The sequence below is a fragment of the Euprymna scolopes genome, chromosome 2 (assembly GCF_053919585.1).
Source record: "Euprymna scolopes isolate OS-2025 chromosome 2, ASM5391958v1, whole genome shotgun sequence".
Taxonomy (NCBI): Eukaryota; Metazoa; Mollusca; class Cephalopoda; order Sepiida; family Sepiolidae; genus Euprymna; species Euprymna scolopes.
This window is the reverse complement of record NC_136483.1, coordinates 100,999,511-101,017,026: the sequence shown is the minus strand read 5'-3', so window position 1 is coordinate 101,017,026 and position 17,516 is coordinate 100,999,511. Positions and strand designations below refer to the sequence as shown.

Here is a 17,516-nt window from a genome sequence, read left to right as displayed (position 1 = left end):
TCTTTCCCCAGGTTCGAATCTATGTCTGGTTTCATTAGCAAAGACCGTATCCATTCAGCTACCATTAACCGTGTGAAATAATGTTGAAATTTAAACATTTTATTTTGAAATGTTTTTTACGTCAGTCAGAGTGATCTCTACACACACATTAAAAGCATTTATTTATGAAAATTCAAACATTTATACTTACTGATCACCCAAAAACTCTTTCTCTATCTCTAGCCAAGTTGAAAAAATATCTAAAAAAAAATAAATGAATAAAGTAAATAAAACAAGCCACTATTCGTTTAATAACAAATAATTTTCAAATATTATACAAACCAAACAAACCAAACAAAAACTATTTTGAATGTTTACGGAATCACCTATTGTGGAAGAAAACTTTTTTTGCCTGTTGCTGTGTTTTAATTATTTAATGATAAAAAAGAAAAAAAAAAACATCTATAGCAAATGATTTATTGGTTTGCTCTAGCTTTATGGCATATCAACCCCTTTTTTATGGGAGGGGGTAATTTAATAAATAAACTGTAGAGACAAAATTGTCTCTTTTGAAGAATTGTGTTCTGAGCCAAAGCTGTGCCCCTTGGAAAAGGAGGTCAAGAGTCTCTTTTTAATATTAAGAGAGTTCCCAAATCTCCTGAGAATATAAAGCCTCAACATTATTCCTGCGAAATCATGCAAGCCCAAGTCGAGTCCCTGATCGTTCTAGCAGTTACTTGCTGATCCTGCTGCATTGGGCTCACCCTACAAACATTCTATGTGTGCGTCTTACATCTTGTCATAACAATGTGCATTCAATTATATTTGGGAATGATGTATTTATTCATATGTGCAATCTGTCTTGTGTATTTTGTTATAAACTGCTAAGGCAATCTAGGCCTCTTTATCGTTTGCCTACATGTGCATTCTATCTAAGCAACGTATTAGAATACCTTTTGGCAGCACATATTTCAGGAATTCATTCAGATTCCCTAATGCAGGAATGTGAGTAGCTATGGCATAACAACACAGTTAAGCAGCATTGAGCCTGATCAGTACCAGATGGGTAACCATTTGGAAATACGAGGTGATGTATGTGCAAGAGCTGAGAAATGTCGTCATTTTCCCTGACCAGGATACATGTGAGTAGCCAATGTTAAAGAAAAAAGCTGAAATTAAAATATATTTTTCAACTTGGTGCCTACTCCCCCCCCCCCTGTGAGTGTGTCTGCTTATGTTACATTGTGAGGTTGTGTTCATATATACGGCGTGTGATTGTGTGGTGTTACTATATGTCTATAAAGTGGCTTTTTCACTATTTGAACCCTAAGTTATCGTGTTGCAGTGTATTTATATTCTGTGATCGTCCAAGTGTGTTGCGTGCATGTGTCAGGCATATAAACACATACATGTATTTTGACATACCTCATCAACTTTTCAATTGCGTCATTGATCTTTTGGTCCACCTGGAAATTTCATCTGTTCTTCGATGGAAACTAAAACCTGTGGACGAATGCATTTCAACTCCAAGATGTTGATTGATTTTATATAGTTTTTTTTTTATTATTACTTCCCAGGTGTCGATTACAGAAGAATGAGAAGTAAATATCTTTGGTTGTGGGTTTCTCTTAGTCTCCAATTTCAGACACATCAGCTCCTTCCTGCCCTGCTCGATGTCCAAATTCCAACTCATCTATTTTCTCAGCTAACCAGAATACATGACAGAAAGACACATACTCCTAATGTTAATCAACTCTCTTCCGGTGCAACTTGTTCAGTTTACACCTCAACATGTTTTGACAACTTTTATCAAAACATAGCTTCACATTTCATCTATTGTTTACTTCCAATTAGATAGATTGGATAGATAGATAGATAGACAGATACAAAGATTGATTAATAGATAACAGTGAATTTCTTTTTTGTTCCACAACTATATAACACTTGCAGAAGGTAGGGCAAACGAAAATAACTTTTTCACTAAATAAATCTAATCAGTTTCAATTAAGAAAGCGAAAATTAAAAGACACCAAGAGCACATGTAGGGAAGGAGACAGGAAGTCATTGTTTATTGAAATGAAACTCATTTCAATTTTCCATTTGAAGATGAAGAAAGAGAAAAATAAAATCCAGCCAAATAACAGCAAAAAAAATAAGGAAGTAAGGTTCTAGTAATTTATCCGAAATCTATTTTTTCGTATTTAAAAAAAAAGAAAAAAGAAAATTCATATTATTTGCATCATTTGGGCTACCGTTCTCATCTTCAGTGTATATTTCACAATGTTTCAGTCGATGTAACCTCCAACCTTCTTCAGGTGTATCTTGTGAATCTTTCTGCTAAACTCTAGACTCTGTACAGAGTTTTGAATGGAACGCTTTATTTAATCCTTGAGGATAGCATGCTCTCATTCCATCAGCCATGACATTGCCCGAGATTGAACTATGATGTACTTTTTTCACTATATTCATAATATCATATTACTTTTTTTGTTTTTACTGGACCCCTCCTTCTGTTTTGCCTCCTAAAAAAATCGGGTTAGGGTGAGTGAGTTTAACAATGCCAAGAAAAGATTTGATTGCTTTTATTAGAAGAATGAAAGTTTTAATACGTTTTTTTATTTATTATATTTTGTTGAATCTAGTTTTTTTGAAAAAAAAAAGTTTTTATTTTAGACGGAGCCGAGTGTCTTCTTTTAATTTCTTTCTTAATTTTATAAGATTATTATGTATTTTAGATTTTTATTTGTGGGGGGGAGGGGATACAAGATATCTTGAGAAATTATTTTAGAAAATGGACTAGAAAAATGATCTCGTGGTTCTCATAGGTTGTTGAATCATTTTGATATACAGTGTTATGGTAGTGAAAGGTGGTCTTTTGTCAGTTTTTCACTCAAAGCCTTCTGTCATAATTCCTCATTCGAAATAGAATATTTTTCAAAAGATAATTAACCCGAGAGCTTCTTTACTCAAACCGCTTGCCTGTGGAATTCCCTCCCTGCTCCCACATGCAGAAATTTAAATGTAATGTGAACAAACATCTCGCTGCACAACTTTCCAATTAGGATTTCCCTATAAATCTTGCCCCTAATTCACAGTAGTTAGATAAGACCCGCCCCTCCGAATATTAAATTTGAACTTGTTAGGAAAGAGCAAGCCATGACAAATTGCGCCTTAAAAAAAAAAAAAAAAAAAAAATTGCCCAATTATAATACCTTAATACGAATAATTTACTTAATAAAAAACCTGAAATCATATCAAAATGCTGACACATGCATAAGTCACTCCTCTCTGTAATTTATTAGTTTAAGATATGTATATTATGAATAAATATACATAGCCAACAAAAACTCTGATAATCTTGCTTAGTTGGTTGTTGAAACACATTGAACGTACTAGACAGGAGGAGAGGTGAAGGAGATAAGTGGTGGGAGGAGGGAATGTATTAAACACAAAAGTCTCATAATATGAAAGTTGGGAGTTAAATCCTTTTACACAATAGTAAATTTTCAATTTATCTTTAATCACACCTCAAAATAAAATGTACAACTATATAGATGGTATCAGTCTAAAACTATAATAATAGGAATAAAAAAATATCTATACAAAATGTTTTGTAAATAGTTATTAAGCGAACTTCAAGAAATTGTATGTTTCATCTTTTCTTCTCTATCTTCTATTGTCTTCTATCTATCTTCTATTCTATCTTCTATCTATCTATTTTCTATCTTCTTCTATCTATCTATCTTTCTATCTTCTATCTATCTATCTATCTTCTATCTTCTTCTATCTATCTATCTATCTTCTTCTATCTATCTATCTTCTATCTTTCTTCTATATAAATAAAATGAACTCATGTTTCCCGTGTGAATTTGACCTTAATAGGATTAAAAATCAAGACATTACATACAAATGTAATGTGCACAACCTGCAGCACAGGATCTGAGGTGTGCTATAGGCCTATTACCCTTACACTTCCTCAATAACCATACATTCCTATATTTTTCCCGGTAAGAGTTCACTGCCAAAACCAGTTAGAATCAATAGAAGTTGTAAAATCTTTTCTCTCTATTAAATTCCTACTCCTCCTGCTACCACTTAACACCACTGAGAACGCGTCCACAAGGAACAGTAAGATTAAACACTGGTTTGGAATCGTAAAGGGTTATTAAAGCCATTTTTTCCCTTTTTTTTCTCTCTATTTTTTCCGTTTCCCTCCCATAAAAAAAAAAGAAGAATTGCGGTCCGATTAACATTATCTTTTTGCTTTTTTTCCTCTTTACCGTAGATCTCAAACTGCATGACTGCTCGCATTTTACTTCCGGTTTTGACAACTCTAACCGCGGAATCTGATTATGAGCTTTATTTATCAGTACTCCCACTAAAAACTTATTAAATAAACAATTTCTTGGTTACCATTTATTATTCGAATGCAATGATACCATGATATTACTTGCATTTTACTTATACAACTAAAACAAAAATAAATTTAAATAAATAAACGTGCTAAACGTCCGATTAAGATAAGATTGTTTTGTTTTGCATTTCTTTCTTCCGGTAAACGCACACTGCGCGACTACTAAGTTTATACTTCCGGCTTTGACGACTCCAATCAAGGAATCTAACTATGAACTTCATTTATTACTGCTTTCAACTACACAATTTCTTTTTAAACTAACATCTCATTTTTTACAAATTACTATTACAATGTAAACATATCGTGAAATTACTTGCATTACAATTGAAAATCAAAAACAAAACCAATAACATAAAATGCGCAACTACTCGGTTTATACTTCCGGTTTGGACGACTAACCGACGATTCTAACTATGAGTAATTTACTATTTAATTTTATTATTTACATAGTGTAATTACTTGCATTCAAATTGAAAAACAAAATAAAGAACCATATAAAGGTCCGATTACGATCAGAAAATTATGATTGCTTTTTCTTTACTAAAGAATTCGGTACGTGTTTAATTTAACATTTATGAATGCTTCTTCTTCATTAACGAAATTACATTTGCTACATACTGAGTTTCCCCACAACTTTTTCGTCAAATCCTTTCTATTTAATGTTACCGTTTAGTCGGCTCGAAAAACAGTCTTTAGCTGTATTTTTCAAACATACAACTGTTGGCGGACACCGTTGATTACGTTCGCGAAAATCAGTTCAAACTAAAAAACTCTGACACTGTTTTAGATAGTTTTTAACTTATTTACCCAAACTTAACATATTCAACAGAATCCGCGACTATTTGTCTTCTCAAAATACAGACATAAACACTGTGTTCTTCGAGATGATTAAACATTTTACGTTAAATAAAAACACTAAAATATTAAACCATTACGTAAATAAAAACACTAAAATATTAAACCATTACGTACTGCAAGAGTACTACTTCTTACATTTTCGCATTTTTTTTTTTTAGTCGATTGCTGTACTAAGAATATAAGAAACATACATTCTCTCTTTTTATGTCTCTTTTCCATTACACCAAATTGAGCCACAGCAACGCATGGCACGGTAAAGCTAGTAAACTATAAATCAATAAATCCAATTTAACTTCTCCATTGGTTCAGGACATATTAATGTAGAATAGGTCGAATGTCGTCTAGTATTTTTTATATTTATGGAATAATATTTTTATTTTTTATAATATTTAGAATATTTCTAATAGATATTTCGGTACTAGTGCAGAGAGTGATCCGGATGTAAATAATGACGTTATTATTTAAAAAGCCATTCTTAACATGGGGAGGGGAGGGTGTTTTGTACCTATTCTATACTTCAACCTTACAATTGAATAAAAAAGACATAAAACTTTAATTAAACTTAGAAATTCGATTTAAAAAATAGCGCGGATCACTCTCTGCACTAGCACCGATATTTCTAATATATATTTCTAATATATATTTCTAATATATAAATCTTGTTTGTTTTGGTTTTAGCGATATGTTTTGAATGAATTCAATTATTTACGAAAGCGCATTTTTACCTAAATGCGAGCTGGGAATAATTTTCCCTTTAACCAATTTGATACCCCCACATGGGGAGCGGTATGTCTATATTTGTAGAAGGATAACAGCAACTCTTTTCTCCCTAACTCACATACATCACCTTCACCATTTTCCCCCATGTCACTAATCACTGAATTGTCTGTTGCTTACCTTGTTTTATTTACTAACGAGCTGGAGACGCCTGGCCTTGGCCAGTTGTGAAATATACTTAAATATATTTTAATTCATGCAGATTTCATATTTATTATTACAGAGCCAATCCTCTATTTATAGCATTGATTTCAAAGGTTAAAAAAAAAAAAAAAATAGAATGACTTGGATGCCATCAGCTAGAATTGAAATCAAAACATTTAGCACACAAGCCACGTTCCCTACCATTTGCGTTACCGACAGATAGATAAGAATGATTTTTAAAATTAAACCACTTCAAGCTACGAATGAATTTGCGCATGCACAAAAGTAATAGAAATATGTGAGTAAGTTGAAATGAATATTTTTAATTTCAACTTGTTGACATATTTATGTGTTATTCATTCATCCAAACAAAGATTTTACTTGTTATGGACCATTTTTGGTGTATGATTACTATTCCCTGTTTCAGTGTTAAGTGACTAGTAATTTAAGAGTTTATCAGTTAAATATTTACACACACATACATCTGTTTTATTTATATAGATAGTAAAAATTGTAGTAGTAGAATATATATTATAAAAAATAAGTTATTTTTTTTTTTATACAGTTACTTTATTTTCACTTGTTCACATCTTCAGACAATCTAATTGAATTCAACTCCAAATTAAAACTTTCAAGTTTGGGTCTGAATTAAACACCAAACCTGTAAATTAGACAGTGTGGATATTTTGTGAAATCATAGTAATGTTATAAAAAGCAACAACTTATCTTTTATGTAATATTAAGATTTACCGCAGAAGACATTGAGCACTGTGTGTGCAGAGCAAAACTATATGTATATATAATATTACTAAGATGATATTTATTTTTATATTAGAAACTATACAATTTTATTTCAAAACTATATATACACATTTCAAAGGCGTATCAGTGGTTTCATTGCATTGAATCAACCATAAGAGTTTGAATGGAATCAGTGCAAATTCATCAGAGACTTTGAAAAGGCAAAACAATGCATAGTCGCTGATAAATTTGCACTGATTCCATTCAACCTCTTCTGGTTGATTCAATGCAATGAAACCACTGGTACGCGTTTGAAATATGTATATATAGTTTTGAAATAAATATTGTATCTTCAGCTCTCACATTCACGATCAAGGATTTTTTCATCGCTTCCGGACATGCTATTAGAAACTATATGTACATATAAAATTACTAATATTTATCTAATATATATCTTATATATATTTATATATCATATATATTAGATATATCTTATATATATTTATATATCATATATATTAGATATATATTTATCTTTATATTAGAAACTATCTATATTAATAAAAGGTCCGACATACTAGATAGAGCAATTAGCAGACTAGAAAATTAAAAATGAAAATAAAAATTAAATAATTACAATATTTATAAATTCATCAAATATTCAAACTGAGAATCAAAATGAAGAATAATCCTTAATCCTTTATTTTGATTCTTTGTTTGAATATTTGATGGATTAATATAATCGTTTCAATTTTTATCAATTTTTCTTGTTATATTGCTTGGACATTGGATAAACAATCCTATGAATCTTACTATAATAATGCTATCAATAACATGTAGACCAGTATATTTATTTATAAGTTTTTATTTATGCAAACATTACTGGCTGCACATGTGCATATATGTTTTTACAAAAGTCGAAAATGGCTGAAGTCTCATGTGGCCAAATATTCAATCAAAAAAGATTACTAAGCCAAAGGAAACCAGCTGTTATGGACATAACAATATTTGTTGCAGAAATAAATTTTATGAGACCACAACACTGGTAATCTGTTTTGATTAAAGAATTCAACAGCAGTATTACCATTATGGTTTTCTTGGAGTTGGTAATTATTTTTGATTAAATATTTGACCTCATTAGACTTCAGTCATCCTTGGGTTTAGTCAAAACATGTATGCACCAGAAATGTTTCTATAAATAAAATGGCTATGCTTGTATAAACAAAATCCTCATCAATTAGTTAAAAAAAAAAAAAAAAAATCGTCCATTATTGTATTATTTAGATCATTCTAACTATTCATGATTATTATTTTCATATTGTTTTGGTTAATGTACCCTTCGACCTTCTACAGGTGTATTTTGTTGAACTCTGGAATCTTTCTGTCGAACTACAGAATCTTTTTCTTGAACTTGCAATAGTGGATAAAGTACGAGGTAAAATAGAGTTGTAAGTTGCACTCTTCTGGAGGTTGAAAATCCTCAGTGGGAGTGACACTCGAAATACCACTGTGAATTACTTAGGATTTCTACTCAGCCATGAGACTGATGGAACAAGAGCATGCTACCCCCATGGATTAAATAAAAGGCTTCCATTTGAAATTCTGTGCAGATTCTCCGCGGTTGACAAGATACACCTGAAGAAAGTCAGAAGTTACATCAATCGAAACGTTGTGAAAATAACAGTCAAAATGAGAACAGTAGTCTGAAGAACCCAAATAATACGAAGAATCAAGCCTCGTCTAAAAAAATTCAAAAAAGTAAGGCCCAATGAAGATTGCAGCATAATTAGTGTCAATTGTTGGTTTGGTTTTCCGAATATGTATTTTCTAAACAGACTCTCCCATTTTATTGGTAAAAAAGCAAAACAAAGCACAACACAAGATGTAGCACGGAATGTTGTCACTTTGTACAGGATGATAAAAAAAAAAAAATGTCACCTATGCAATCGTTAATAAAATGCACAATCCATTTTTGCAATCCAACCATATTTGGTATAAATAAACTTCAGTTTATGTCTGTCTTGCCCACCAAGTTTAGTCATGAATGTCCACCAGTCTTTGTTTTTTTTTCATTATTCAATTACATGCAAGGATATTTTGATGATCGTTTCATCAGTAGGAGGTATTCATACTTATCAGACTTCATACTTATCAGACTTCATACTTATCAGACTTTAACCCCCAACTTTTATTTATGAGGTCATTCCAAGGATAATGCCTATCAAAGCAATACTCAGATTTGTTCTTTAACTTAAGTAGGTCATCACAGACGAAATAATTCTAACACATTTCTCTCGTTGCACTGCCCAGATTTGAGCTGTGATGACCCATGAATAATCTGGGGATTGTTTTGATAGATATTCTTTAAGATAGCCTGACGGATAAAAATTTGGAGATCTTAAGGTCCGGTGAGTGAAGCCATGCAGGATCACACCTACTACTGATGAGACGATCATTAAAGTGCCCCCCTCATATCATTGATCCGCGAGAAAACAAAGACTGTTGGATATTTGTGACTGAAACTGATATTAGAGACTAAGGTTTTCAAATTAATCTCTGTGGAAGCCGATCGTGAGAAATTGAATAATGCTAGTCTGCCATGGGTTTCGCAAGCATCTCGCACATAAAAGACCAACACCCCATATGTACAACGACATTTATTTTATTATTGAGAAATGTTGCATAAATATGGTTGGATTACAGAGAGAATTGTGATTTTTATTAATGATAATGCACTGGGAGGAAACCTTACATGCCTTCCTGCAGTGAATTAGTTCACAATACATTGTAGTCTACGTTGCACTGTAGAGAACCTTTAAAGTTTAAAATACAAAAGTCAAGTATCATAGTTCAATTGTGCTCTAAATAAAAGTATTTGAATGTTTCCGTGTGTCTTATCAAATGACTTACTATTGATTATATACTCGAGGCTGTTCTGTTTGTGTGGTGATAAAACTTTTCAAATGCACTGGTGATGTTAGGCTATACAAGGGTGTTAACTTTAGGTAAAAATCGGACTGTTCCTTCTTTAATTGGATTTTTTCGATTATAGATTTTTGATACCTATCAAGGGCATTCCAATACAAAACCTATCGAAGAACACTCCCACACTTTGGATAGTGTTTTTTTTTTGGGGGGGGGAGTACTGTATATTAGAATAAAGTATGATTTAATATAAGTCCGTTTTGTCACAACTTAAGTACACCATCCTTAATATGACTTTATGTGTATTCTTTGTATAAACTTCTATCAGCTAAAGATTAAGCAGGTAATATCTAATCATGGTGCAGTCCAATTGGTGGGACTGGAGACCTATTTCAAAAACCCCTCTTTTTATTTTCGATATCTCCTACCAGAAATTCAAAGAAATATTTGTTGCAATTGTTGGTTCCATCCTTCTTTTACTCTCCCTTGAAACTTTTTCCCCCCTTTCCATAACTTTGTCATTTACTGATTAAAACAAGTGACAACATCTTTAGAGAAATGTAGGTTTTATTGTGAATTCATGAACAGGAACATTATTCATAGAAAGAAACACACACAAAAATAAAAAATTAAAATTAAAAATTAAAATAAAATAAAGAACAACCTTCTCTAGCGATGAGCCAACCGTCATCTGTGCTAATCCTTTAGACATCTTTCTTCTGTTGGACGACTACCTATGTAATATCCTAACCCACTCTATGCATTCCCCCCACTTTGGTGAGAATAATTACTTACATTAAAATCAGCCATTTATTCCTCAACTCACAAGGGTAAGATTTTAACTGCCTAAAAAATTCAATATTTAGACCTGCCTTAGTCTAAAAGAAGACCATTCAATAATTTACAATTTTATATAATCAAGATTTTAGGTTTCAGTCAGATGAATATCAAATCTCCATCATAATGAAATAGATTTTATAACAAAGTATATGTGGGTGTCTCATCTAAAAAAAATTTGAACACTTTGATTTTAACATTTTCATTCTGTAGTAAAGGTGCTATGAATTTGTTGCAGAAATAAATTTTATGAGACCACAACACTGGTAATCTGTTTTGATTAAAGAATTCAACAGCAGTATTACAATTATGGTTTTCTTGGAGTTGGTAATTATTTTTGATTAAATATTTGACCTCATTAGACTTCAGTCATCCTTGGGTTTAGTCAAAACATGTATGCACCAGAAATGTTTCTATAAATAAAATGGCTATGCTTGTATAAATAAAATCCTCATCGATTAGTTAAAAAAAAAAAAAAAAAAAAAAAAAAAAAACATTATTGTAATTATTTGAATCATTCTAACTATTTATGAGTATTATTTTCACATTGTTTTGGTTAATGTACCCTTCGACCTTCTACAGATGTATTTTGTTGAACTCTGGAATCTTTCTGTCGAACTACAGAATCTTTTTCTTGAACTCAGTAATCAGCAAGGACCCATGGCATAGTGGATAAAGTACTTGGTAAAATACTTGTGCTATAAGTTGCTGTTGTAGAGCATCATTAATTCATTTTGAATGAATCAGAGGATTATTGTTGGCATTCGTTCCCCCCCCCCCGATATCTTTCTAGTTAGAATTCTTTCTAGAGAGGCATCAGGTACTTATGGGAGGGACAATGTGAAGGTTGCCAACATCCCTAAGTGAATGTGTTTCTGTTGAATTTGGTGCAACCAGGTTGTCAGTCCGTGTCATTTAACACCTAGCCATTGTCACCTCTCTGATGACCTGTGCCAGGGCAAAAATTTCTGATTCCTTCTACATTGTAAAAGGAGGTGAACAGGTATTGTAGGTATCTCAGTTCCAGCAAAGGTCGTAGCAGTAAAGATGCATTGTCATATTTTCTTAACTGTAGTAGTTCACAACTGAAATCTAGCAAAACAGTTTAGCATATGAAGTGCTCAGTCATTTTCCTATAATGACTGAAGCTATAGAAGGGGGGGAAAAAAAGATTTTATTATATAGACTAGCAGGAAAACTTGACGTTGCCCGTGATCGAATGAGGATCAACTAATGTTCCACATTTCCAATACTTTTATTGTCATCAAAATTGGTGAAATTGCCCATTTTTTAATCAATCGCCTGCTCTAGGTGACCCACTGCTGTGCACAAGGAGAAAGTTTCACAGTGACTAAGTTCACATTGCACTATAAGAGAACCTACTGTTGATTTTATAAAATTATTTTTATATAATGGCTTGAATTAAAGCTTAATATGCAAAAGTCAAGTATCATGGTTTGATTGTACTCTAAACAGAAGCGTTCATTTCTAACACGCTCCTGAACTATCAAAGAACCTACTGTTGATTTTATACACCAGGCCCTTCTGCTTGTGCGGTGATAAAACTTCTCAAATGAACTTGTGATGTTAGGCTGTATAAGGGTGTTAATTTTAGTCAGAATCGGACTGTTCCTTTTTAATCAGATTTTTTCGATTATCGATACCTATGAGGAGTATTCCGATTCTAAGCCTATCTAAGAACAGTATTTGTGTGAAATTTAAAAAAATTTAGCCTAGCTGTTTCAGAACTCATAGGGAATGAACTCTTACACACAAAGTGCCTTTTATATATTAGTAGAGATAAATAAAAGTATTTCACATTCACTATCGTTTCCACTCTTCAATCTTTACCCGAATATCTAAAACCCTATATTTCATATAAAAGCTACACAATTTCTTTTTCTCTTGTTCATAGAAATTTTATTTTTTGTAAATTTTTTTTAAAAAAACAATTTATCAAAATTGTATAACTGCTTAACTAGATTGTAATGTTAAATTTTCTTTAGTTTACGTGAGGTGATTTTTTTTTTTTACATTATTTTTTTTTTATCCTGTCTCAACTTTTAAGATACAATATTTTAATTTTGTTTTTTTTTCTGTATTTATTTATTTTTTTCATACTTTGGCCCCCTTCCAGGGACACAAATGTTTCACTCATTTTTGAAGAATTTTATTTTTTAAAGTATGTTTCACGTGTCATTGAATGTTCAAGTTTCACATTTCAGATGATGGCTGAAAACAAACACAAAAAAAAAAAAACACTTAATACATGTTCTCACCATTTGATATGCCAACCTTTTGCAAAATAGTCCTTCCTGCATGATAGTTTTGTAGTTAGAATTGTCTTGTTTTATTCCTTCTTACCAGTATTTTGTAGAATTGCACCTGCATTCGTAACTCAGGACCAGTATTTTTGCAATTGTTCCTCAATAGTTTTTTTTTTTTTTTCATTGAAATAGAAAATATTTTTCTTTAAATTTGAGAAAAAAAAAAAAAAACTTAAAAAAAACTGAGTTTTTTAAAGTTTTTTTTTTTTAAATGTATTCATACTACCTGAGTTTTTTTTTTGGGGGGGGGGGGGTTAAGGCATTTTCGGAGGCTTCATACGGCCCAAATCTTTTGAGAAGGCAATTTTGAAGGCTCCATACTGCTTGAGATTTTTGAAAAAGCATTTTCTGAGGTTTTGTACTGGCCAAGTTTTTTTGAGAAGCCACTTTCAAAGGCTCCATACCACCTGAGCCTTTTGAGGAGGCATTTTCAGAAGCTTCATACTGCCAGAGATTTTTGAGAAGGCATTTTCAGAGGCTTGTAACTGCTAGAGTTTTTGAGAAGGCATTTTCAGAGGCTTGTAACTGCTAGAGTTTTTGAGAAGGCATTTTCAGAGGCTTGTAGCTGCCAGAGGTTTTGAGAAGGCATTTTTGGAGACTCCATGAAATCATGAATGCACTGTTACAAGTGGTATTTGATGATACCATCATGCCCAAATTTGAAACAGCATTTTCAGATACTGTGTCCCACCTGAGTTTGAAATGACATATTCAGGTCTGTACTGCCCAAGTTTGAAGCAGCAATGTTCGATGCTATGTCACAGCTAAGTTTTAAATGACATTTGCATCACTAAAAGTCTATATAAAACAGATACACCTTATCAGTTGTTTTTGTTTATTTAATGCAGTCGTTACTGAATGCATTAAAATTCTATTTCCTTCATTTTTCCGTCTGAAAAATGAAAATCAAATTTTATTTCTTCTTTTTATAGATGGAACGTGATGATCCTAACCACCATCCAGCCACACCTATTCCAAGCGTTGATAGTGCTCTAGAGTCTTGGGGAAGTTCAGGCTTAGAGAATTACAACCAGAACTCCACCTCGCAGGCAATGGTCTTAGCGGAACCAAAAAATGGTGTAAATAAACGTGCCAGAGACAAATCCGGTAAGTCTCAACTGACCTTTTGGGAAACTTCTTTTTTGTCATCATGATTTATCAGAAAAGTGTTTTTTTTTTTTGTTGTTGTTTTCAAAGGGAGATAATTTCAATTTCCTGTGGTTGTTTACATCGACGATTTTTTTTAAACCAACACATTTCAGGTGTCCACATTATTACATACTCATGGTGAAATTAGTGTAAATTCTGAAAATTATGAAAAATGATCCAGTAAAAGTAAAATTTATGAAGTTATATTGTATGTTTTAATGTGGAAATGTGTGATCAATTCAGTATAACAAAGAAGGGAGCTAACCATTGACTTGACTTAAATTAAAGATTTGCCATTTTTAAACTAAACATAATTGTGTATGATTTTTTTTTTTTTTTTTTTTTTTAAATACATCTAGCACATCTACTGGATCATTTTTTGTAATTTATACAAATTTTGTCATGACATGTGAGAACGTAATAATGTTTTCACCTGAAATGTGTTCATTTTAAAAGATCACCAATGTAAACAAGCAACAAATTTCTTCTTAAAACCTTAAATTTTATCCATTTTCTAGAATCAAAAGATTCTAGACATAACATTTATTATACACGGAGCGTTCCTAAAGTAAAAACTATTTTATTTTTAAACTCAAAAAGTTGAAGAGCTACTTAGACAGAAGTAATACCATTAAAATGAGCAATCTTTTGTGCTCCAGAATTTACTTTTTTACATAGTCACCATCATTCTCAATTCACTTTTGCCAGAAATTCAATGCTGCACATCTGCTTCTGACACACCTCCTTAACAGGGGTTGATTTCTTAAGAGTTTTACACTGTCAATATCTGCAGCAAAGAGATGAAACTTTCAGGTCATGAATGCATAAGTTCAGTCGTCATAGCAATTTGCAATAGGAGGCATTACTTTTGGAATGCCCCTCGTAGCTTTATTTGACTTTTTGTAAAGTGACATAAAATGTTTTTTTTTCTTTCTTTTTTAAAATTTATTTTACTCATATTCTTCTTTATAGTATTAAAATATAATGGAGTGTTTAAATGTTAAGAATAATTAAATCAATAGCTGATCACATATGGAAAGAAAAACAAACACAATTCCCTTAATGGAATGAGGGGAAAATAACTGACAGGGATGCAAGATGGAGAGTTAGACGGCTTAAAGAAGCGATATATATGCTAAAAAAAAAAAAAAAAAAAGAAAAAATTACTAAGCAGACCGAGCATAAATATCAGCAGTATATGGGAACCTCTAATTATAAAGAAAAACAAAAATTGCACACTTTCTCCTTGAAATTTCAACAGTAAAAGGGAGATAATCCCATCAAACTTTATTAAAGTTACCTCCCCTTGTCAACCAATTTTTTTTTTGTTTCACACATACGAAACTACAGTGAAATAACAAAAACAACTCCAAGAATACGAAGTCATCTACAGAGCCAGTAACTATTCCCATTTCTTCTCTAAGATGCTTTAGCATGCCTGATGAAGATCAGAGGCTTCTAAACTTATAAATGGATCATTATGAATTTTGGAATATATATTTTAAAATATACAGTGAATAAAAAGTAAAATTTTGTACATGCAAATATTTAGAGGGTGCATATATATATATATATATATATATATATATAATAGAAAACTGCATGCATGAAAAGTAATATGGTTAAGCTTAAACATGGAAAAGTAAAAAGACTAGTTAAAACTGGAAAATAAAAGGACAAGATATTCTAATAAAAAATATAATAAAGTTATAACTTAAAATATTGCAACATTAAGAATTGATTATATAGTGATAAATTGAATTTATTCTTAATGCTGCAATATTTTAAGTTATGAATTTATTTTATTTTTTACTAGAATATCTTGTCCTTGTATTTTTCTAAGTTTAATCTTAACCATATTATTTACATGCTCACATTTTTTGTTTGCACAAATAACAATCAAGATGAGAACAATAGTCCGATAAAAACAAGTAATGCAAGTGAAATACTTCCTTTTAATTTCACTAAGAAGAAATAAAATGTCAAAGCAGATGAATTATGTTTTTGATGAGATTGATTGAAAATCTAATTTCCTAAGAACACGGACCGCTGTTCACCATAAAAACTGGTAAAACAAAATTAAATGATATGGACACATTGGCTGGCTTTACTTTATATATTACCTTAAATATATCATTTCACAATTTTAATAAACTAAAACATCAAGTTAGTTCATAGTAATCCTATTAAATTTGAATAGAAACATATTCTCTGTTCTTATATCGAGTTAGTTTTAGTTTCAGGCTCTCAAGACTAAAAGACCCCTAACAGCCCCTCTAGTCCTAATACCACTCCATATGTGAATCCAGTACTGTATTAAATTAGTTCAAAGCAGCCCCATTAAATCTGAACAGAAACAAATTCCCTCTATTCTTATATTTAAGTTTATTTTATAGTCTGCATGTAGAAGGCCCTCGAAAAGCCCCTCTAGTTTTCGGATTTCCAAGTTATAGCTCATACCATGTCACATGTAGATCTGTAAATCTTTGTTATACTCACCAATTCAAAATAATGCATTCAAACTGATTATTACTAGTTAAACATTATTTTCTCATTTTTGTTCTCCTCAGCTACCTTACCCGCAGATTTCCGCGACTACCACAACTCTGTAGAATCCTTCTCGGATGCTGAGTGCAGTACGAACGGCCACCAGAACCATCGCAACTACACGGATGATGACGATGAGGAGGATGATGATGACGACGATTGGGATGCCAACAGCAACGCGAGCTATGGGAGCAGTGAAGATGAATGGTCAAGAACGTGCGATGACCTTGAGAACACAGACACATCTGAAATGCTACGACAGATCGGTGCCAGCCTTAGGCAAAGGAGCGTTGCCAGTCTGAATCGGATCCGCTCGCGAGATGCGCGTCGACGGAACAAGAAGAGCAACTGCCACTGTGCCCAAGGGGAAGATGCTGTCTCGAGTAGCAGCCATGGAAGCAACCGGTACTCCAAGAACAACAACAATGCCACAAGCAAGCCGACGACGGGCAAGGAATTGGTACCAACAACATTTGAGGAACATGTACAGACCATTTTCTCCCCGACACCAATTCAGCTCCACCGCTTTAAATTGCAAAAAGACTCAGCTACAGATGATTTTGGCTTTAGTCTGTCAGAAGGAATGTATGAGAAAGGCGTCTATATCAGTGCTGTTCGGGCGGACAGTCTAGCAGAGAAGTGTGGACTACAGTCATATGACAGAATCTTACAGGTATGTAAGCAAACATTGCTAAATTATAGGTTTGGGTGTTGTATTTTTGTGGTGTTTAAAAGAATGATGATATATTGTTATATTTTCATATATCAGTGTATCTTTAATCTCGGTGATGATTATGAATGATTGGGTGTTAGGAGGG

The 17,516-nt window shown here is 32.3% G+C and overlaps 1 protein-coding gene across 6 annotated transcripts in view; it reads left to right on the top strand.

The window, feature by feature from the left end:
* Nucleotides 1-17,516, top strand: part of LOC145293376 (glutamate receptor-interacting protein 2-like) — a 535,093-nt gene that overhangs the window by 506,079 nt on the left and 11,498 nt on the right. For all 6 annotated transcript variants that reach the window (XM_080140017.1, XM_080140018.1, XM_080140016.1 and 3 more), the window contains 2 exons: nt 13,935-14,109; nt 16,722-17,371. In XM_080140017.1, coding sequence (XP_079996143.1) covers nt 13,935-14,109; nt 16,722-17,371 — 825 coding nt within the window. The remainder of the gene's footprint in view (nt 1-13,934; nt 14,110-16,721; nt 17,372-17,516) is intronic.